The 24842-nt window shown below is 46.0% G+C and overlaps 1 protein-coding gene across 1 annotated transcript in view; it reads left to right on the forward strand.

The window, feature by feature from the left end:
- Window positions 1-224: 224 nt before the first annotated feature.
- The window catches only part of LOC139280175 (L-lactate dehydrogenase A chain-like), a 61762-nt gene continuing 37144 nt past the window's right edge, over window positions 225-24842 (forward strand). Inside the window, exons 1-3 of the mRNA XM_070899741.1 lie at window positions 225-365; window positions 1723-1888; window positions 4771-4885. Coding sequence (XP_070755842.1) covers window positions 1763-1888; window positions 4771-4885 — 241 coding nt within the window. The 5' untranslated portion in view covers window positions 225-365; window positions 1723-1762. The remainder of the gene's footprint in view (window positions 366-1722; window positions 1889-4770; window positions 4886-24842) is intronic.

Raw genomic sequence — 24842 nt, forward strand, 5'->3', positions numbered from 1 at the left:
GGGTCAAAGTTGGGGCTTGAACAGAAACGGATTATAATAATTGGCAGTCAGAGGCTTCAAGCCTGTGACGGTGAGACTCAGAGCACGCCTCAGAGCGTTCTCTGACGGGGGTGGGGGTGGGGGGCTGCACATTCGGGGAGGCGGAGAGAACGTTGGGCGCGCAGAGAACATTGAGCGGAGACTCCGAAGTTTGAACGAAAACGGAGAAGAGGTAGCGGTTGGGCGAAAACATCGCTGAAGGCGAAGGAGACGAGAAAGCAAATCAGGTCTCGGAGCAACACCAACAATAAAACCCCAGTCACTCAAGGCAACCAGGAGCAGTGAGGAGCCAGAGCAAGACGCCAGAAGAGGGGAAAACAATTACTGTAAGTAAACAAAAAGGAAAATATTCGAAGAGTTGAAGGAAAATATTAATAGGGAGAGAAAATTGATAGGGACATTGCAGCCTGGAAATGATACTTATCCAAATGCTTTGTTTGAATGGATTCGTCCCTCCACTAAAATGACAGTCAAAGGATTTTGATACAAGTGGGTTAAGCAACCATATTGAAACAGTATTAAGTTCCAGGCGATCAATATTCCTAAAGATCCTCGTGATATCACTGTTTTCAGTGGTGAAGTAGAAATATATATTTTTAAATTGCATACTTTTTCATACTTTTTCTCGCTTTTAAAAATTCCCTCCTGCTATACTTCTTCCTACAGTCAAGTGGTTGACACAGTCTGGGCTAGACTTGTTCGCACTTGGTGTCCTTTCATATTGCATTTCTGCAATACTCTCCAACCCTGAGATAAAGGACGTCGGTTATTGTGCAGGACTCCCATCAAATGGCATAGCTGTTTAAAAAGAAATGCAACCACAGCAGAAGTGTTTAAATGTCACTTGAAGCTCAGATTCAAATGTCAGACGTCAAAGTAGGCAGTCCCTTGAAATCGAGGAAGACTTGCTTCCACTCTAAAAGTGAGTTCTTAGGTGACTTTATAGTCCAATGCGAGAATTACAATCTCTGTAACAGGTGGGGCAGACAGTGGTTGACGGAATGGGTGGGTGGGACTGGTTTGCCGCACGCTCCTTCCGCTGCCTGCGCTTGTTTTCTGCATGCTCTCGGCGACGATACTCGAGGTGCTCAGCGCCCTCCCGGATGCTCTTCCTCCACTTAGGGCGGTCTATGCCCAGGGATTCCCAGGTGTCGGTGGGGGATGTTGCACTTAATCAAGGAGGCTTTGAGGGTGTTCTTGAAACGTTTCCTCTGCCCACCTGGGGCTTGCTTGCTGTGTAGGAGTTCTGAGTAGAGCACTTGCTTTGGGAGTCTTGTGTCGGGCATGTGAACAATGTGGCCCGCCCAATGGAGCTGGTCGAGTGTGGTCAGTGCTTCAATGCTGGGGATGTTGGCCTGATCGAGGACACTGACGTTGGTGCATCTGTCCTCCCAGGGGATTTGCAGGATCTTGTGGAGACATCGTTGGTATTTCTCCAGCGATTTGAGGTGGCTACTGTATATGGTCCACGTCTCTGAGCCATACAGGAGTCAGAAGTAAAGTATTAATTTCCACTCGCTACCATGCTTTTAAAAAAAAATAGTTCCTGGGATGTGGGTGTCGCTGGCAAGGCCAACATTTTATTGCACATCCCTAATTGCCTTTGTGATTCACGTGACGTTTTTACAATTAAACTGCACACTTTTAGTACTGTACTAACAGACAGATGCTTTTTCCCTTCAGATTTTTGAGCTTCCTAGTTTGACAGCTCAGTTCATAAACAATGAGCTTGAAAGCTAAATTGATGCGTGAGGTGCACTCGGAAGTGTCTGAGAAGGCATCGTCCAAAGTCTCAATAGTGGGGGTTGGACGAGTTGGCATGGCGTGCGCCATTTCTATTCTACAGCAGGTAAAAAAGTATCACATTTATTATTCTGTGCAATGATTACATTTTATTCACATTTTGTTTTGAAGATTCAAACACCATAAGCAGGTTAATAAAAGAAAGTCACCTGTTTTGGAGTGGACAGTGTAATTTTTGAGTAGGCCAGCTCAAAATTTGTAAATTGCTTGAAGCTTTCTGCTACATGGTCAGCACTGCAAAAAAAAAAGACTTGCATTTATATAACTCCTTTCTCGAACACAGGACGTCCCTAAACGCTTTACAGCCAATGATGTACTTTTGACATGTAGTCACTGTCGTAATGTAAGCAGCCAATTTGTTTCCACAAATAGCAATGTGATGACGACCAAATGGTCTGATGTAGTGATGTTGGTTGAGAGATAAATATTGGTCACAATTACAAGTTGAAGCAGAAAAATATTAAAGCGTCAATTTTGCACACTGATTTTCCCACTGATGCAGCAATGTGTATATATTCTCTGCAAGGTATTTACAGGTGGGTACACTGACAGCAGAGTAGTGACTTTAATTCATGCAGCTTGATATACTTTAGATGCAGGACAGATAGTTTAATTTTATATTGTCTGCTGAGGCTGATCACATTTACTCACCTGCTCCCAGGAGTGCACCTCTCTAATTCAGAGCCACGCAAACACCTCAAGGTATGCAAAATAATACTTGTATCAAGGGAATGGCATACAGTAGAAGAGGTATTCATCTTTATTTTCTTCCACATATTGCACAATCGGCACATCGTTGGAGATGATTGGCTCTGAGCCAAATGCTACTGGGGAAAAGGACAAACTTCTCAAATTGGGGCAAAATTCTGCAGTACAAAGAGACCTGGGGGTCCTTGAGCATGAAACACAAAAAGTTAGTATACAGGTACAGCAAGTAATCAGGAAGGCAAATGGAATGTTGGCCTTTATTGCAAGGGGGGTGGAGTATAAAAGCAGAGACGTCCTGCTACAACTGTACAGGGTATTGGTGAGGCCACACCTGGAGTACTGCGTACAGTTTTGGTCTCCATATGTAAGAAAGGTTATACTTGTATTGGAGGCTGCTCGGAGAAGGTTCACTACGTTGATTCCAGAGATGAGGGGGTTGACTTATGAGGATAGGTTGAGTAGGTTGGGCCTACACACATTGGAGTTCAGAAGAATGAGAGGTGATCTTATTGAAATGTATAAGATAATGAGAGGGCTCAACAAGGTGGATGCAGAGAGGATATTTCCACTCACACGGGAAACTAAAACTCGGGGACATAGTCTCAGAATAAGGGGCTGCCCATTTAAAACTGAGATGAGGAGAAATTTCTTCTCAGAGGGTTGTAAATCTATGGAATTCTCTGCCCCAGAGAGCTGTGGCGGCTGGGTCATTGAATATATTTAAGACGGAGATAGACAGATTTTTGAATGATCGGGGAATAAAGGGTTATGGGGAATGGCAGGGAAGTGGAGCTGAGTCCATGATCAGATCAGCCATGATATTGAATGGCAGAGCAGGCTTGAGGGGCCAGAAGGCCTACTCCTGCACCTATTTCTTATGTTCTTATGTTCTTACCCACTCCAGAGACTCGAGCCCATAATCCAGGCTGACACTTCAGTGCAGTGCTGAGGGAGTGCTGCACTGTCAGAGGTGCCGTCTTTCGGATGAGACGTTAAACCAAGGCCTCGGTGGACGTAAAAGATCCTCCCATGGCACTATTGCTAAGAAGAGGAGAGGAGTTATCCTCAGTGTCCTGCCAATATTTCTCCCTCAACCAACATAACAAAAACAGATGCTGCGGTCTTTATCACATTGCTGTTTGTGGGAGCTTGGTGTGCGCAAATTGACTGTTGCGTTTCCTACACTATAACAGTGACTACACTCCAAAAGTACTCCATTGGCTGTAAAGTACTTCACTTTGGGACGTCCCGAGGTCGTGAAAGGTGCTATATGAATACAAGTCCTTTTTTCTCATTTTACCTGCGATCCAAAATATTTGTCACATTGGTGACCTGGTTTCAGTGCACAAGGTTAGTAAGATCCAGGGGCTAGTTGTCAATCCTTGATGATTAGGACAGAAATCTCAATCAGCGCTGTTCTGAGATGAACGCTCCATGTGCTCATACCAAAAGCTTCTCTGCCATTTTAAAGCACAGAGGAATTTGATATAAACCACATTCAGCGTGGCTGCCCCAGCGCGATGACGGTGGTCCATATCTGGTTCACGAATCCTGCCAATCCTGGTGCACAAAGCAGACGATTTAGATCTATTGGTGTTAATATTTCTTTCCTGCTGATTTATTCTGATTGAATTTTACTGGCCCGGAGTTTTGAAAAGGGCTATTATTTGCTCAGTTACTTCACTGGTGGACAAATCCTACATCAGAACACCATGAACTGGTGATATCTACATCTTGAAATATATGCAGCTGAATGGGAACATGGATTTAAACTTCTGAGGCTCCATAGGATACACCTAACTGACACTTGAAGACAGAACGCTTGGACACTACTGCTTTACTTGGCAGGCAATCTTGAAGACAAAAAACCTAAGAAATAGGAGCAGGCGTAGGCCACCTGGCCCCTCGAACCTGCTCCGCCATTTAATAAGATCATGGCTGATCTGATCATGGACTCAGCTCCACTTCCCTGCCTGCTCCCCATAATCCTTTATTCCCTTATCGCTCAAAAGTCTGTGTTTCTCCGCCTTAAATATATTCAATGACCCAGCCACTTTAAAGGAAATAGAAAATAGGCATAAGAATATGATCTAAGGTTAGTGCAAATGCAAGACCAACTAGAATAACATCAACAATATATTTCTGATATATTGCTAGAATGTAGGATAATGCTCAAACACAAACTTAAAACGAGTATTGTCCATGTGTTTTTTTCTCTAGTACCTCACTGACGAGCTGGCACTAGTTGATAAGGTGGTAGATAAACTGAAGGGGGAGGCTCTGGATTTGTTACACGGTAGCATGTTTTTAAAATCCCACATTTCGGCAGATACAGGTCAGTGACGGGTCATGGGATTTATTTTTGTATATCTAAATTTGTTAAGCATGCCTTTGCTCACAACTTGCTCACCAAACATACCCATGTATATAATATATTAAAAATCTTCTATGTGCCCATGGTGTACTATCCCTCTGCATCCTTCTCAACCTGTCTGCAGCCTTTGACACAACTGACCACACCACCCTCCTTCAATGCCTTTCCTCCATTCAGCTGAGTGGGACTGCCTTTGCCACTCTCACCTATCCAATCCTAGTCAGAGAATCTCTTACAATGGCCTATCTTCCTGCCCCTGTATCTGGAGCGGCCCAAGGGTCTATCCTTGGCCCACTCCTATAGCTCATTTACGTGTTGCCCCTTAGTGACATCATTCGAAGGCACAACAGGTGTGCTGATAACACCCAACTCACCACCTCTCTTGACCCCTCCATTGCCTCTGTGTTGTCAGATTACCAGTCCTGGATGAGCCAAAATTTCCTCCAATTAATCATTGGGCAGATGGAAGCCATTGTCTTCGGCACACACCACAAACTCTGTTCCCCAGCCCTGATTCCATCCTCCTCACTGGCTGTTCTCAAACTCGGCGTCCTCTTTGACCCTGAGCTGAGCTTCCAACCCCATACCTTCTCCATCACAAAGACCGCCTACTTCCACCACCATAAAATCGCCCTGTCTCCGCCACTGCCGCAGCCCATCTGAAATTCTCATCCATGCTTTTCTTATCTCCGGACCCGACTATTCCAATGCTCTGCTGGCCGGCCTCCCATCTTCCAGCCTCCGTAAACTTGAGCTTATCCAAAGCTCCTGTAGCTGCCCGTTAAAGTTCCCTTTAAGCTGCGCAGCCGTGCAGGTATCTAGGGGTTCCCCGCAGCCGGTGAGGTGAGCCATCTTTTAAATAGAAAAAGCCCGTTAAAGGGGCCAACAAAAAAAAATGAGGGAACATTGCCGCCCGTATCCTAACTCTCACTGACCCGCTCACCCTTTACCTCTGTGCTCACTGACCAGCAAAGGGCCGGCATAGAGGTGAGTAGCCGAATAGCCTCCTCTGCTGCGCAAAGTACTGTGTTTCTATGGGATGTATGTTAAGCGTTCTGTTTCACTTGTCTCAAACGTACCAGAGCCTATTTGCACTGATCTGGCATAATACAGGAATAATGCTGGTTTTTTGTGCTGGTGACGAGTGAAACAAAATTTCTGTTTCATGGCAAACCAACAAGTATTTGTTTTACACCATGCAGTTATAATATAATTGCAAGAAGCAAAAATCTATGGGTATGATAGCATAGTGGTTATTTTATGGGACTAGTAATCCAAAGGCTTGGACTAATAATCCAGACACGTGAGTTAATATCCCACCGTGGCAGTTGGGGAATTTCAATTCAGTTAATTAAATAAATATGGAATAAAAAGCTAGTGTCAGTAATGGTGACCATGAAACTACTGGATTGTCATTAAAAAAATGATCTGGCTCACAAATGTCCTTTAGGGAAGGAAATCTGCCGTCCTTACCTGGTCTGGACAATATGTGACTCCAGAACCACAGCAATGTGGTTGACTCATAACTGCCCTCGGAAATGGCCTAACAAGCTACTCAGTTGTACCAAACCTCTACAAGAAACAATAAAAGGAATAAAACCGGACGGATCACCCAGCATCGACCTCGGCACCAGCTGCGGACATGACAACGGCACACCCAGCCCAGTCGACCCTGCAAAGTCCTCCTCACCAACATCTGGGGACTTGTGCCAAAATTGGGAGAGCTGTCCCACAGACTGGTCAAGCAACAGCCTGACATAATCATACTCACAGAATCATACCTTTCAGCCAATGTCCCAGACTCCTCCATCACCATCCCTGGGTATGTCCTGTCCCAACGGCAGGACAGACCCACCAGGGGTGGCAGCACAGTGGTATACAGTCGGGAGGGAGTAGCCCTGAGAGTCCTCAACATTGACTCTGGACCTCATGAAGTCTCATGGCTTCAAGTCAAGCATGGGCAAGGAAACCGCCTGCTGATTACCATCTACTGCTCTCCCTCAGCTGATTAATCAGTACTCCTCCATGTTGAACAGCACTTAGAAGAAGTATGGAGGGTAGCAAGGGCACAGAATGTATTCTGGGGGACTTCAATGTCCATCACCAAGAATAGCTCGGTAGCACCACTACTGACTGAGCTGGCCGAGTCCTGAAGGACATAGCTGCCAGACTAGGCCTGCAGCAGGTGGTGAGTGATCCAACACGAGGGAAAAACCTATTTGACCCCGTCCTCACCAATCAACCTGTCGCAGATGCATCTGTTCATGACAGCATTGGTAACAGTGACCACCGCACAGTCATTGTGGAGACAAAGACCCGCCTGCACACTGAGGTTGTGTAGCACTACGACTGTGCCAAATGAGATAGATTCAGAACAGATCGAGCTCAAAATTGGGCATCCATCAGATGCTGTGGGCCATCGGCAGCAGCAGAATTGTATTCCACCACAATCTGTAACCTCATGGCCCACTAAATCCCTCACTCTACCTTTACCATCAAGCCAGGGGACGAATCCGGTTCAATGAGGAATGCAGAAGAGCATGCCAGGTGCAGCACCAGGCGTACCTAAAAATGAGGTACCAATCTGGGGAAGCTGCAACACAGGACTACATGAAGGCTAAACAGCGGAAGCAGCATGCTATAGACAGAGCTATGCAATCCCACAATCAACGGATCAGATCAAAGCTCTGCAGTCCTGCCACATCTAGTCATGAATGGTGGTGAACCATTAAACAACTAACGGGACAAGGAGGCTCCATGAATACCCCCATCCTCAATGATGCCAGAGCCCAGCACACAAGTGCAAAAGACAAGATTGAAGCATTTGCAACTATCTTCATTCAGAAGTGCAGAGTTGATGATCCATCTCGGCCTCCTCCTCAGGTCCCCACCATCACAGAAGCCAGTCTTCAGCCAACTCGATTCACTCCACATAATATCTAGAAACAGCTGAGCGCACTGGATACAGCAAAGGCTATGGGCCCCGACAACATCCCGGCTGCCGTGCTGAAGACTGGTGCTCCAGAACTAGCTGCGCCTCTAGCCAAGCTGTTCCAGTACAACGACAACACTGGCATCTATCCGACAATGTCAAAAACTGCCTAGGTATGTTCTGTCCATAAAAAGCAGGACAAATCCAATCCGACCAATTACCGCACCATCAGTCTACTCTCAATCATCAGCAAAGTGATGAAGGTGTCATCGACAGTGCTATCAAGCGACACTTACTCACCAATAACCTGCTCACCGATGCTCAGTTTGGGTTCCGCCAGGACCTCTTGGCTCCAGACCTCATTACAGCCTTGTTCCAATCATGGACAAAAGAGCTAAATTCCAAAGGTGAGGTGAGAGTGACTGCCCTTGACATCAAGGCAGCATTTGACCGAGTGTGGCATCAATGAGCCATAATAAAATTGGAGTCAATGGGAATCAGGGAGAAAACTCTCCACTGGCTGGATCATACCTCGCACAAAGGAACATGGTTGTGGTGGTTGGAGATCAATCATCCCAGTCCCATGACATCGCTGCAGGAGTTCCTCAGGGCAGTGTCCTAGGCCCAATCATCTTCAGCTGCTTCATCAATGACCTTCCCTCCATCATAAGGTCAGAAGGGTGATGTTCGCTGATGATTGCACAGTGTTCAGTTCCATTTGCAACTCCTCAGATAATGGAGCAGTCCATGCCCACATGCAGCAAGACCTGGACGACATTCAGGCCTGGGCTGATAAGTGGCAAGTAACATTCACACCACACAAATACCAGGCAATAATCATGTCCAACAAGCGAGAGTCTAACCACTTCCCCTTGATATTCAAAGGCATTTCCACTGCAAAATTCCCCTACCATCAACATCCTGGGGGTCACCATTGACCAGAAACTTAACTGGACCAGCCACATAAATACTGTGGCTACAAGAGCAGGTCAGAGGCTGGGTATTCTGCGGCGCGTGTCTTACCTCCTGACTCCCCAAAGCCTTTTCACCATCTACAAGGCACAAGTCAGGAGTGTGATGCAATACTCTCCACTTGCCTGGATGAGTGCAGTTCCAACAACACTCAAGAAGCTCGACACCATCCAGGACAAAGCAACCCACTTAATTGGCACCCCATCCAACACCTTAAATATTCACTCCCTCCACCATCGGCGCACCGCGGCTGCAGTGTGTACCATCTATAAGATGCACTGCAACAACTCACCACAGCTTCTTCGGTAGGACCTCCCAAACCCACGACCTCGACCACCTAGAAGGGCAAGGGCAGCAGGCGCATAGGAGCACCATCACCTCCAAGTCACGCACCATCCTGACTTGAAAATATATCGCCGTTCCTTCATCGTCGCTGGGTCAAAATTCTGGAACTCCCTAACAGCACTGTGGGAATACATAAGAACATAAGAAATAAGAGCAGGACTAGGCCATATGGTCCCTCGAGCCTGCTCGGCCCTTTAATACGATCATGGCTGATCCAATCATGGACTCAGGTCCACCTCCCTACCCGCTCCCCATAACCCCTTATTCCCTTATCGCTCAAGAAACTGTCTATCTCTGTCTTAAATTTATTCAAATGTCCCAGCTTCCACAGCTCTCTGAGGCAGCGACTACCACAGATTTACAACCCTCTGAGAGAAGAAATTCCTCCTCATTTCAGTTTTAAATGGGCAGCCACTTATTCTAAGATTATGCCCCCTAGTTCTAGTCTCCCCTATCAGTGGAAACATCTTCTCTGCATCCACCTTGTCAAGCCCCCTCATAATCTTAGACGTTTTGATAAGATCACCTCTCATTCTTCTGAATTCCAATTAGTAGAGGCCCAACCTAGTCAACCCCCTCACCTCTGGAATCAACCTAGAGAACCTTCTCGGAACTGCCTCCAAAGCTATTATATCCTTTTGTAAATATGGAAAATAAAACTGCACACAGTATTCCAGGTGTGGCCTCACCAATACCCTGTATAACTGCAGCAAGACTTCCTTGCTTTTATACTCCATCCCCTTTGCAATAAAGGCCAAGATTCCATTGGCCTTCCTGATCACTTGCTGTCCCTGCAGACTAACCTTTTGTGTTTCATGCACAAGTACCCCCAGGTCCCGCTGTACTGCAGCACTTTGCAATCTTTCTCCATTTAAATAATAACTTGCTCTTTGATTTTTTTCTGCCAAAGTACATGACCTTACACCTTCCAACATTATACTCCATCTGCCAAATTTTTGCCCACTCACTTAACCTGTCTATGTCCTTTTGCAGATTTATTGTGTCCTCCTCACACATTGCTTTTCCTCCCATCTTTGTATTGTCAGCAAACGTTACAATCGGTCCCTTCTTCCAAGTCATTAATATAGATTGTAAATAGCTGTGGTCCCAGCACTGATCCCTGTGGCACCCCACAAGTTACTGATTGCCAACCAGAGAATGAACCATTTATCCCGACTCTCTGTTTTCTGTTAATTAGCCAATCCTCTATCCATGCTAATATATTACCCCCAACCCCGTGAACTTTTATCTTGCGCAGTAACCTTTTATGTGACACCTTGTCAAATGCCTTCTGGAAGTCCAAATACATCACATCCACTGGTTCCCCTTTATCCACCCTGTTCGTTACATCCTCAAAGAATTCCAGCAAATTTGTCAAACATGACTTCCCCTTCATAAATCTATGCTGACTCTGCCTGACCGAATTTTGCTTTTCCCAATGTCCTGCTACTGCTTCTTTAATAATGGACTCCAACCACAGATGTTAGGCTAACTGGTCTATAGTTTCCTGCTTTTTGTCTGACTCCTTTTTTAAATAGGGCCATTACATTTGCAGTTTTCCAATCTGCTGGGACCTCCCCAGGATCTAGGGAATTTTGGTAAATTACAACCAATGCATCCACAATCCCTGCTGCTACTTCTCTTAAGACCCTAGGATGCAAGCCATCAGGTCCAGGGGATTAATCTGCCTTTAGTCCCATTATCTTACTGAATACCACCTCCTTTGTGATTGTGATTATGTTAAGTTCCTCCTCCCCTATAGCCCCTTGACTATCCACTGTTGGAATATTGTTAGTGTCCTCTACCTTAAAGAATGATACAAAATATTTGTTCAGAGTTTATGTCATCTCCATGTTCCCCATTATTAATTTCTCCCGGTCTTGTCCTCTAAGGGGCCAACATTTTACTTTAGCCACTCTTTTCCTTTATATATATCTATAGAAACTCTTGCTATCTGTTTTTATATTTCGTGCTAGTTTACTTTCATAGTCTATCTTCCCTTTCTTAATCATTTTTTAGTTATTCTTTGCTGGCTTTTAAAAGCATCCCAGTCTTCTGTCCTCCCACTAGTTTTGGACACTTTGTATGCCCTTGTTTTTAATTAGATACTATCCTTTATTTTTTTAGTTAGCCACGGATGGCTGTCTTTTCTTTCACCACACGGACTGCAGCGGTTCAAGAAGGCAGCTGACCACCACCTTCTCAAGGACAATTAGAGATGGGCAATAAATGCTGGCCTTGCCAGCGACGCCCACATCCCGTGAATGAATTAAAAAAAAACTTCAGTTTATTTAAAAATTATCGCAACACTTTCAACCAAACAAACTATTTCCATCTGGTTTTTCCCAATATCTTTTCTAAAACAAGTTCTCACAAACTTAAATTGAGTTCCCTTGGTCCCACTTTCCTGGCTTAATTTGAAGTAATATCTAGGTTTACATAACCATATATCACGTAACATTTTACATACCTCAGTGAGGTGTCCCCATCTCCTCCCCCATCCCAATATTCTTTTCATGTTGTGCTTAAGCTTCTTTAAATTTCCTTCATAGCCCATCGCCTTTACACTTGGGATAGATCTCATTTCTCTGCTCTAAATTGTATCCAGCGCTTATTTTTTTTTTAATGACGTGGCAGCCTAGAATTGTAGAGCTCTGGCACAACCTCTAGAGATTATTCTGGCTGGATATTTAAGCAATCTATTCACTTCTTTAATTGCTTTGCTGTATCGTGCAGGCATTGAAAGGGATGAATCAACCATCACTCCCAAGTCCCGTTCCAAAGCTCCCTCCACCCATACCGAGAAGTTGGCATGGTGACAAGTCACCTGGGAGGTTGAATGAGTCAAAGAAAGACATCCAAACCATGGCCTCACTTGTTGCTAGGCAATCTGTGCTATTTTAAGATGCTATGGATTTAGTTTTGCTGTAAAGACTGTTTATTTTCATCTGTAGTTGAGCAGCACATTGTAATATATAGTACTATGCAATATATAATACACAATAGTAGAATGGTAATTGATTTGTTACTAAAGAGGCCAGATTTCCTTCCCTAAAGGATATTCGTGAACCAAATGTGTTTTTATGACAATCCAGTAGTTACGTGGTCACCATTACTAATACTAGCTTTTTACTTCAGATTTTTCAATTGAATTTAAATTTAAATTTAAATTCCCCAGCTGCTGAGGTGGGATTTGAACTTTTGTCTCAGGATCATTTAGTCCAGGTATTCTGCTAGTCTAGTAACATTACCACTATGCTACTCTTCCCATGAATGGTAGAATGTTCAAATGTTCAATAATAGTGCTTCTCTCGAATAAAGGGAAGCGGCATTCATTGGGAAAATAGAAAAGGAATGGAAAGCTTGGGGGATGAGTGGTAGGATTCCCTAAGATGCGCTGTGTTGAGACATAGAAACATAGAAGCATAGAAAATAGGTGCAGGAGTAGGCCATTCAGCCCTTCGAGCCTGCACCACCATTCAATAAGATCATGGCTGATCATTCACCTCAGTACCCCTTTCCTATTTTCTCTCCATACCCCTTGATCCCTTTCACCGTAAGGGCCACATCTAACTCCCTCTTGAATATATGGTGACCATAATATGGTGGAATTCTGCATTAGGATGGAGAATGAAACAGTTAATTCAGAGACCATGGTCCAGAACTTAAAGAAGGGTAACTTTGAAGGTATGAGGCGTGAATTGGCTAAGATAGATTGGCTAATGATACTTAAGGGGTTGACTGTGGATGGGCAATGGCAGACATTTAGAGACCGCATGGATGAATTACAACAATTGTACATTCCTGTCTGGCGTAAAAATAAAAAAGGGAAGGTGGCTCAACCGTGGTTATCTAGGGAAATCAGGGATAGTATTAAAGCCAAGGAAGTGGCATACAAATTGGCCAGAAATAGCAGCGAACCTGGGGACTGGGAGAAATTTAGAACTCAGCAGAGGAGGACAAAGGGTTTGATTAGGGCAGGGAAAATGGAGTACGAGAAGAAGCTTGCAGAGAACATTAAGGCGGATTGCAAAAGTTTCTATAGGTATGTAAAGAGAAAAAGGTTAGTAAAGACAAACGTAGGTCCCCTGCAGTCAGAATCAGGGGAAGTCATAACGGGGAACAAAGAAATGGCAGACCAATTGAACAAGTACTTTGGTTCAGTATTCACTAAGGAGGACACAAACAACCTTCCGGATATAAAAGGGGTCAGAGGGTCTCGTAAGGAGGAGGAACTGAGGGAAATCTTTATTAGTCGGGAAATTGTGTTGGGGAAATTGATGGGATTGAAGGCCGATAAATCCCCAGGGCCTGATGGACTGCATCCCAGAGTACTTAAGGAGGTGGCCTTGGAAATAGCGGATGCATTGACAGTCATTTTCCAACATTCCATAGACTCTGGATCAGTTCCTATCGAGTGGAGGATAGCCAATGTAACCCCACTTTTTAAAAAAGGAGGGAGAGAGAAAGCAGGGAATTATAGACCGGTCAGCCTGACCTCAGTAGTGGGTAAAATGATGGAATCAATTATTAAGGATGTCATAGCAGCGCATTTGGAAAATGGTGACATAATAGGTCCAAGTCAGCATGGATTTGTGAAAGGGAAATCATGCTTGACAAATCTTCTGGAATTTTTTGAGGATGTTTCCAGTAAAGTGGACAAAGGAGAACCAGTTGATGTGGTATATTTGGACTTTCAGAAGGCTTTCGACAAGGTCCCACACAGGAGATTAATGTGCAAAGTTAGAGCACATGGGATTGGGGGTAGTGTGCTGACGTGGATTGAGAACTGGTTGTCAGACAGGAAGCAAAGAATAGGAGTAAATGGGTACTTTTGAGAATGGCAGGCAGTGACTAGTGGGGTACCGCAGGGTTCTGTGCTGGGGCCCCAGCTGTTTACATTGTACATTAATGATTTAGACGAGGGGATTAAATGTAGTATCTCCAAATTTGCGGATGACACTAAGTTGGGTGGCAGTGTGAGCTGCGAGGAGGATGCTATGAGGTTGCAGAGTGACTTGGATAGGTTAGGTGAGTGGGCAAATGCATGGCAGATGAAGTATAATGTGGATAAATGTGAGGTTATCCACTTTGGTGGTAAAAACAGAGAGACAGACTATTATCTGAATGGTGACAGATTAGGAAAAGGGGAGGTGCAACGAGACCTGGGTGTCATGGTACATCAGTCACTGAAGGTTGGCATGCAGGTACAGCAGGCGGTTAAGAAAGCAAATGGCATGTTGGCCTTCATAGCGAGGGGATTTGAGTACAGGGGCAGGGAGGTGTTGCTACAGTTGTACAGGGCCTTGGTGAGGCCACACCTGGAGTATTGTGTACAGTTTTGGTCTCCTAACTTGAGGAAGGACATTCTTGCTATTGAGGGAGTGCAGCGAAGATTCACTAGACTGATTCCCGGGATGGTGGGACTGACCTATCAAGAAAGACTGGATCAACTGGCCTTGTATTCACTGGAGTTCAGAAGAGTGAGAGGGGACCTCATAGAAACATTTAAAATTCTGACGGGTTTGGACAGGTTGGATGCAGGAAGAATGTTCCCAATGTTGGGGAAGTCCAGAACCAGGGGTCACAGTCTAAGGATAAGGGGTAAGCCATTTAGGACCGAGATGAGGAGAAACATCTTCACCCAGAGAGTGGTGAACCTGTGGAATTCTCTACCACAGAAAGTTGTTGAGGCCAATTCACTAAATATATTCAAAAGGGAGTTAGATGAAGTCCTTACTACTCGGGGGATCAAGGGGTATGGCGAGAAAGCAGGAATGGGGTACTGAAGTTTCATGTTCAGCCATGAACTCATTGAATGGCGGTGCAGGCTAGAAGGGCTGAATGGCCTGCTCCTGCACCTATTTTCTATGTTTCTATGTTTCTATATATCCAACGAACTGGCATTAAGCACTCTCTGCAGCAGGGAATTCCATAGGTTAACAACTCTCTGAGTGAAGAAGTTTCTCCTCATTTCAGTCCTAAATGGCTTACCCCTTATCCTTAGACTGTGTCCCCTGGTTCTGGACTTCCCCAACATCGGGAACAGTCCCGTTAGAATTTTATATGTTTCTATGAGATCCCCTCTCATCCTTCTAAACTCCAGTGAATAAAGGCCCAGTCGATCCAGTCTCTCCTCATATATCAGTCCAGCCATCCCGGGAATCAGTCTGGTGAACCTTTGCTGCACTCCCTCAATATCAAGAACGTCCTTCCTCAGATTAGGAGACCAAAACCTGAACACAATATTCCAGGTGAGGCCTCACCAAGGCCCTGTACAACTGCAGTAAGACCTCTCTGGTCCTATAGTCAAAACCCCTAGCTATGAAGGCCAACATACCATTTGCCTTCTTCATCGCCTGCTGTACCTGCATGTCAACTTTCAATGACTGATGAACCATGACACCCAGGTCTTGTTGCACCTCCCCTTTTCCTAATCTGCCGCCATTCAGATAATATTCTGCCTTCGTGTTTTTGCCACCAAAGTGGATAACCTCACAGTTATCCACATTATACTGCATCTGCCATGCATTTACCCACTCACCTAACCTGTCCAAGTCACCCTGCAGCCTCTTAGCATCCTCCTCACAGCTCACACCGCCACCCAACTTAGTGTCATCTGCAAACTTGGAGATATTACACTTAATTCCTTCATCTAAATCATTAATGTATATTGTAAATAGCTGTGGTCCCAGCACTGAGCCCTGTGGCACCCCACTAATCACTGCCTGCCATTCTGAAAAGGACCCGTTTATCCCGACTCTGCTTCCTGTCTGCCAACCAGTTCTCTATCCACGACAATACATTACCCCCAATACGTTGTGCTTTAATTTTGCACACCAATCTCTTGTGTGGGACCTTGTCAAAAGCCTTTTGAAAGTCCAAATACACCACATCCACTGGCTCTCCTTTGTTCACTCTACTAGTTACATACTAGACCCAATAAGATAGTCCCTCTTAGAAAATCTTTAGTGGAGGAGACAGACATTCTCTTCTGAGTGTTTTGTTTGAATGCAGAATGGAGGGCAACATAGATGAACACCTTTCTCTAGTTTAGTTTTCATTTTTTTTTAAAATTCTCTCCCCTTGTGGAGTTCTTCCATACTTAACACTACTCATGCCTCATTTATTTTTATTTATTATGATTGCATTTACATAACCATTCAACAACTGAGCAAAGGATACCTTTCGGGAACCAGTAAGCCCTTGCTGATCAGCGCAGCCTGCAAGTATGTGGCTTGCATCTTCTAACTGGCTAGAGGGACAAAGGGGGGAGGAAGTCCACAAAGGTCACATTTATAGTCATTTGCCGTGCATCTCATGATTCCATATCTGAAGCAATTGAGCTTCACCCACAGATTGTGCAGAAGATCAAGGTGCAAAAGGTCAAGGTTGCAGAAGGTCAAGGTGCAGAGTTCAGTTCACTCAGCACGAGGTAGGTTCTAAGCTGGTTTATATGGCTCAGATTCTCAATGCTTTTACCAGCCCAGCCCGTGGAGGAGTAGCAGAGGAGTAGTCCGCCTTTATTTAAATAGGTTTTTCACGAAAGGTGTTTGGTGTCAGATTTCAAGTGTGGTGCATATTATGTTCAGAATAACTCCACAAGACTGTGTTGTAAGATCAAACCATTGTGACTTTGGTCTCTTTAATGTAACTCCAAAAGCAAGGAAGCAGCATGGTGGATTGCCTTTTATACCTGCTTGCCCAAGGTGCACAGGTAACCCTTAGGTCTCCCACAGATGTGCCCCCCAGTGGCAATTCTTACACGTTGGTGAGGTTTGCATACATAACATCACTCCCCGCCCCCGCCCCCCCCCCAAAGTCTTATGTACAAGTTATTTACGAGTTGAGGCGATCTGGCGCACTGCGTTCCCGGGTCGATCGCTTAAGTTGAAGTCCTGGCATGGGTGAGTTGGACGGATCATTGCTGCATGGCCGCGCGGCTGGTCTGATCGGACTGTCGGGCATGGTGGGTTCATCCTCGTGGTTGACAGCGAGGTCAATTGCCGGTTGGGTGTGTGTTGGTGGATCATAGATGGTAAAGTCTTCTTCAAACTGTTCTTGGTTGTCAGTGAATCGCAGTTTGATCTGATCCAAGTGCTTTCTGCATGTTTGTCCAGTCAACAATTTAACAACAAACACTCTATTCCCCTCCTTGGCTAAGACAGTGCCAGCAATCCATTTGGGACCATGACCGTAATTGAGAACAAACACAGGATCATTAACCTCAATGTCACGTGATACAGCCGCGCGATCGTGGTACATGTTGTGCCGGTGCCACCGGGTTACTACGTGATCATTGAGATCCGGGTGGACGAAGGAGAGCCTGGTTTTGAGTGCTCTCTTCATTAACAATTCTGCCGGGGGAACCCTGGTGAGCGAGTGGGGGCGTGTCCGGTAGCTGAGCAGGACCAGAGATAACCGGGCCTGCAAGGCGCCGTCCTTTACCCGTTTCAAGCTCTGTTTGATGGTTTGGACTGCCCTTTACGCTTGACCATTGGATGCGGGCTTAAATGGGGCAGACCTGACATGCTTAATGCCATTGTGGGTCATGAACTCCTTGAATTCCGAGCTGGTGAAACACGGTCCCTTGTCACTAAAAAGGACGTCGGGCAAACCATGGGTGGCGAACATGACCCTGAGGCTTTCAATGGTGGCAGTGGACGTACATGACGACATTATTATACATTCAATCCATTTAGAGTAAGCGTCCACTGCTACTAGAAACATCTTACCTAGAAAAAGGCCAGCAAAATCTACGTGGACCTTGGACCACGGTCTGGAGGGCCATGACCACAGGCTCAGTGGGGCCTCCCTGGGTGCGTTGCTCAACTGTGAGCAAGTGTTACATTGGTGTACGCATGACTCCAATTCCGAGTCAATGCCGGGCCACCAAACATGCGACCTGGCGATAGCCTTCATCATGACTATGCCTGGGTGGGTACTGTGTAGGTCATGTATAAACGTTTCCCTGCCTTTTTTTTGGCAAAACCACACAATTCCCCCATAGGAGACAATCCGATTGGATGGACAATTCATCCTTACATCGGTGGAACGGCTTAATTTAATCTTGCATTTCCCCGGGAACTGCCGACCAGTTACCATTGAGGACGCAGCTTTTTACTAGTGATAGTACAGGGTCTTGGCTAGTCCAGGTCCTGATCTGGCGAGCCGTGACGGGTGACCCCTCGAGCTCAAAAGCATCCATTACCAGAATGTTAGTGACCATCTTTGGATGCGAGACGAAGCATTGGTGTTGATGCCTTTGCTTTCTGAAATCAGTGAAGTAAGCGGTTTGTGGTCGGTTTCGAGCTTGAACCGGAGACCAAATAGGTATTGGTGCATTTTCTTAACCGTGTATACACAAGCCAACGCTTCTTTCTCAACCATACTGTAGGCTCTTTCAGCCTTGGATAAACTTCTGGACGCATATGCAACCGGTTGCAGTTTGCCTGACACATTGGCTAGCTGTAACACACAGCCGACCCCGTATGACGACGCATCACAAGCTAGTACTAAATGTTTACATTGGTCATACAATGCTTGTTAGAGCATAGCAGATTTCTGGCCTTATTAAAGGATGTATCTTGAGAGTTACCCCAAACCCAGTAGTCACCCTTGCATAGCAAGGGTTCCAGCAAAGTGCTCAACCCCGGTAGAAAATTACCAAAATAGTTGAGGAGTCCCAGGAACGAACGCAGCTCCGTCACATTCTGTGGTCTGGGTGCATTCTTGACGGCCTCCGTCTTGGAGTCCGTGGGTCTGATGCTGTCCACCGCAATCTTTCTCCCCAGAAATTCGACCTCTGGCACCAGGAGAACACACTTGGAGCATTTCAGCCTGAGTCTCACTCTGTTCAATCGCTTTAGAACCTCTTCCAGGTTGTGCAAGTGTTCGGTGGTGTTGCGACCAGTGATCAAGATGTTGTCTTGGAACACCACGGTGCATGGAACCGAATTTCAACAGACTCTCCATGTTCCTCTGGAAGATGGTCACAGCCGAGCGAATCCCAAAGGGGCATCTGTGGTATACGAACAGTCTTTTGTGCGTGTTGATGCACGTCAATTTCTTTGCCAGTTCCTGTGTCATGTAAGCAGAGGTTAGATCTAGCTTGGTGAATGACTTTCCCCCTGCTAGCATTGCGAATAGGTCCACCGCTTTAGGTACTGGTACTGGTCCTGTAACGAGACTCGGTTGATCGTTACCTTGTAGTCCCCGCAGATTCTGACCGTCCCATTGCTCTTTAGCACCGGCATGATTGGACTGGCCCACTCGTTGAACTCGACTGGTGATATGATTCCCTCTCGTTGAAGTCTGTCCAGCTTGATCTCGACTTTCTCTCGCATCATGTATGGGACTGCTCGAGCCTTGTGATGAACGGGTTGTGCCCCAGGAATAAGATGGATCTGCACCTTGGTGCCTGTGAAGTTGCCGATGCCTGGCTCAAATAACGTTGGGAATTTGTTTAGCACCTGGGCACACGAGTCGTCATCCACCGAAGATATTGCTTTGATGTTGTCTCAGTCTTTCCTAGCCAGCTTCTGCTGAACAGCGTTGGGCCATCGCCTGGTATAATCCATCGTGGTAAATCATGCACCATTCCGTCGTACGATACTTTCACTGCCGCACTGCCAATAACATGAGTTCGTTGGTGTACATGTGCAGCGTTGTGTGAATCGGGCTCAGTTTTGGCCTCTGTGCCTTGTTGCCCCAGTTTCTCAAAAGCCTTCTGGCTCATGATTGATTGAATTGCCCCTGTGTCCAATTGCATGGAGACTGGAATGCCGTTAAGTTTAACTTTTAACATTATTGGAGGGCTTTTGGTGGTGAAGGTGTGTACCCCCATACACTTCCTCTTCATCCTCAGGTTGAGTTGCCTCTCCTGCTCATTCAGCGAGATCCTCGCTGGATCAGTCGTCCTCTCCTGACTCTGCCACGTGGTGAGACCGAGGTCGCTTGCACATTCGCTGGAGGTGCCCCATTGTTCCACAGCCCTTGTACACATAGTGCTTGAATCGATATTGATGGGCTCTACAACTGCTCCCGCAGCACCAACATGGTGTTAATGGATACGCATTCACGCCCCACGGCGGACTCTGAGTCACCCTAGGTCTGGCCTCTGCAGTCATGTAGGCCCTGCCATGTACAGTACTGCCTGCTGAAGGCATTATTTTATGCACAGTACTTGCCGGTGAGCTTCGATGTTGTGAAGAGATCTGTTTCGTGTTGTCGCTCGTGGATATGAAAGCCTGGGTTATCATGATGGCCTTGCTCAGATCTAGGGATTCAGCAGACAGCAGTTTGCGCAGAATGACCTCGTGGCCGATTCCAAGCACGAAAAAGTCCTACAATATTTCTCCCAAAGATCCGGCAAATTCGCACTGTCCCAAAAGGCGTCTTAGGTCAGCGACAGAGTTCGCCTCGTTCTGGGCCTCGGAGCGATGGTGCATGTAAAAGCGATACCTGGCCATGAGGATGCTCTTCTTCGGCTTGAGGTGTTCCTGAACCAGCGTACATAACTCTGTGTAAGTCTTGTCCGTTGGTTTGACCGGTGCCAGCAGATTTTTGACGAGACTATATATCAAAGACCCACATACGGTGAGGAGAATCGCCCTGCGCTTGGCCGCCGTCTCAGCTGTGTCCAGCTCGTTGGCCATGAAGTATTGGTCAAGACGCTCAAAGAAGGCTTCCCAATCATCACCCTCAACAAATCTCTCAAGAATACCAACAGCAGCCATTACCGCATAAAAGTTCGTGATCTGTAACTCGTCGCCAATTATTATGTTCAGAATAACTCCACCAGACTGTGTTGTAAACTCAAACCATTGTGACCTTGGTCTCTTTTGTTATGTATGCAACACCTTGTAACCAGCATTCTACCACCACCAGAGGGCACATCCCTTGGGAGCACTGTATATAAGCAGGCCAGCACTCTGGAGTCAGAATAAAGAGACTAAGGTCACACTTACTCAAGTCTACTGTACTCAGCCACATTGCTTTATTTGAGACCTAACAACTGGCGACGAGTAATAGATAATGAATCATCACGCAAAACTGCAGAGAACTTTCGGTATCCTGGAGAAATTCTCAGAAGGTGATGTTTGGGAAGCTTTCGTGGTGCGACTCGACCAATACTTTGTGGCCAACGAGCTGGAAGGGAATGAGAACGCTGTCAAATGAAGGACGATTCTCCTCACTGTCTGTGGGGCAACTACCTATGGCCTCATGAAGAATCTTCTTGCTCCGGTGAAACCAACAACCAAATTGTATGAAGAACTGTGTACGTCGGTCCGGGAGCATCTAATCCGAAGGAGAGTGTTCTGATGGCAAGGTATCGATTTTACACATGTCAGTGGTCTGAAAGCCAGGAAGTGGCGAGCTATGTCGCTGAACTAAAGTGCCTTGAAAAACATTGCGAATTCAATGGATTCCTGGAGCAAATGCTAAGAGACTTTTTTGTGCTTGGCATTGGCCATGAGGTTATCCTTCGCAAACTATTGACTGTTGAAACACCGAACCTGAGCAAAGCCATAACGATAGCCAAGGCATTTATGTCCACCAGTGATAACACCAAACAAATTTTGCAGCGTAAAGATGCATCAGCAAGTACTGTACACAAAGTAACGTCGTTTTCAGGCAGGAATGCATATGGCAGAACATACACATCTGCAGCTGTATGACCTCAGATGACCCAGAGTCTGCCATCAAGCGTGAATGTGAGGCAGTTAACACCTTGTTGGCGCTGCGGAGGTGATCATCGAGTCCATCAATGTTGTTTCAAACACTATGCATGCAAAGGCTGTGGAACAATGGGACACCTCCAGCGACTGTGCGGATGAGCTGCAAACCCTGCAAACCACCACGTTGCAGAGGAAGACCGATCCATGGTGGATCAAACTGAACTAGAGACTAGAACCGAGGAGGCAGAAGTGTACGGGGTACACACATTCACCATGAAATGTCCACCGATCATGTTAAAAGTTGAACTGAACGTAATTCCAGTATCCATGGAATTAGACATGGGTTCGAGTCAGTCTATCATGAGCAAAAAGGCCTTCGAGAGGCTGTGGAGCAACAAGGCACAAAGGCCCAAGCTGAGCCCTAGTCATACCAAGCTGAGAACTTACACTAAAGAGCTGATCCCTGTAATTGGCAGCGCAGCAGTAAAAGTCTCCTATGATGGAGCAGTGCACGAACTCCCACTATGGATAGTACCAGGAGATGGCTCCACACTGTTCAGCAGAAGCTGGCTGAGAAAAATCCCGCTGGAACTGGGACGACATCCGAGCGTTTTTGTCCATCATGTGCCCAGATTTTGAGCAAGTTCCCGTCGTTGTTCGAGCCAGACATCGGAAATTTCTCTGGAGCGAAGGTGCAGATCCACTTGGCTCCCGGTACACGACTCATCCACCACAAGGCACGGGTGGTGCCATACATGATGCGAGAGAAAGATGGAGATCGAGCTGAATAGGCTGCAATGAGAGGGCATCATCGCGCCGGTTGAGTTCAAAGTGTGGACCAGTCCAATTGTTCCGGTTCTCAAGGTCGATGGCACGGTCAGACTATAAAGTAACGATTAGCCGTTTTTCGTTGCAGGACCAGTACCTGCTACCCAAGGCAGATGACCTATTTGGGACGCTGGCAGGAGGGAAGACGTTCACCAAGTTAGACCTGACCTTGGCCTACATGACGCAGAAATCTTCGAAAGGCCTCACCTGCATCAACATGCACAAAGGTCTGTTCATCTACAATAGATGCCCGTTTGGGATTCGATCGGCTGCGGCTATTTTTGAAAGGAACATGGAGAGTTTGCTAAAGTCGATCCGCGCACCGTGGTTTTCCAGGCCGACACATTGATCACAGGTCGGGACGCAATCGAACACTTGCAAAACCTGGAAGAGGTTCTCAGTCGGCTAGATCGTGTGGGGTTCAGGTTGAAACACTCGAAGTGTGTTTTCCTGGCGCCAGAGGTCGAGTTCTTAGGGAGAAGAATCGCGGCACAAAGCATCAGACCCACCGACGCCAAGACGGAGGCCATCAAGAACTCACCGAGACCACAGAACGTGACGAAGTTGCGGTCGTTCCTGGGACTCCTCAATTATTTTGGTAATTTCCTATCGAGGTTAAGCACCTTGCTAGAACCTCTACATGTGTTGCTGCAAGGGAGGTGACTGGGTATGGGGGAAATCACAAGAGACAGCTTTTGAGAAAGCCAGAAATCTGTTATGTGCCAACAAACTGCTTGTTCTGTATGACCAATGTAAACGTTTAGTGCTAGCTTGCGATGCGTCTTCGTACGGGGTCGGGTGTGAGTTACAATAAGCAAACGAATCGGGAACATTGCAACCGGTCGCTTATGCATCCAGGAGTTTGTCCAAGGCCGAAAGGGCCTACAGCATGATTGAAAAAGAAGCTCTGGCATGTGTTTACGGGGTGAAAAAAATGCATCAGTATCTGTTTGGGCTTAAGTTCGAGTTAGAAACTGACCATAAGCCGCTCATATCGCTATTCTCAGAGAGCAAAGATATTAATACCAATGCCTCTGCCCGCATCCAAAGATGGGTGCTCACGCTGTCTGCATATAACTATGTAATTCGCTACGGGCCAGGCACAGAGAACTGCGTTGATGCTCTCAGTCGGCTACCATTGCCCACCACCGAGGTGGAAATGGCACAGCCTGCAGACTTGCTTTTGGTGATGGATGCATTTGAAAACGAAAAGTCATCCGTTACGGCCTACCAGATCAGGACCTGGACAAGCCAGGATCCTTTACTGTCCCTTGTAAAAAAAACTTTGTCCTCCATGGGAGCTGGTCCAGCGTCCCAGCGGAGATGCATGAAAAGATCAAGCCTGCGATATATTCACAGAGCACAGCACACACAGCTTCCTAACATGGCAGGCTGCTCTCTCAGAAGTCTCCGGAAGGTGCCTGGTTCTGTTTAATCATCAACTGTGCAATTGCAGTACACAATACGTCTACATCCACAGTGTGGAGCTACAAACATTACAAGCTTACAGACATTACACTTCTCCCTCCTTAATGAAGAAGCCATTATAACAACCATCATACATAACTTTCATGTTTATACATAACACAGGATATAAACTTATATTTCTTTTCCATATTTACAAATTTAACTTCACCACTTGTTTTCTGTTTCGAAGAGGATACCTTCGCTCTCGAACAGAACCTTCCAAACATGGTGTCGAATCTAAACTCATTCGAGGCTCATCCTGAGGAATGTTTTCCTCCACGGAATTTCCTTGATTTTCATTTGAACTCACTGTAACTTCAGGCTCTTTGTTTTCCTGACTCGGACTCAGACTTTCATTCTGATTCTCTCCTGGATTTGTTTCCAGTACATTGGATTTAGGATTTGCTACTGGTGTATCAAAACTATCTGATGAGTCAGAAATAATTGAATCATTCCCACCTTCAACTCCTTCCATGTCTGTAGGTAAAATATGATCAATATGAACAAACCTAACCTGTTCATATCAAACATCTTTACCAAATATGTGCGAGGACCACATATCTTCACCACTCCACCGGGTAACCACTTTAACTATTTATGGTGATGGTTTTTCACTCTCACCTTTTGGTTTAATTTCACACTTCTCTCTTTTACTCTACCTTTATCATGATTCTCTTTTTGTCTTAATTGTGTC

This window comes from Pristiophorus japonicus, chromosome 14 (genome assembly GCF_044704955.1).
Source record: "Pristiophorus japonicus isolate sPriJap1 chromosome 14, sPriJap1.hap1, whole genome shotgun sequence".
NCBI lineage: Eukaryota > Metazoa > Chordata > Chondrichthyes > Pristiophoridae > Pristiophorus > Pristiophorus japonicus.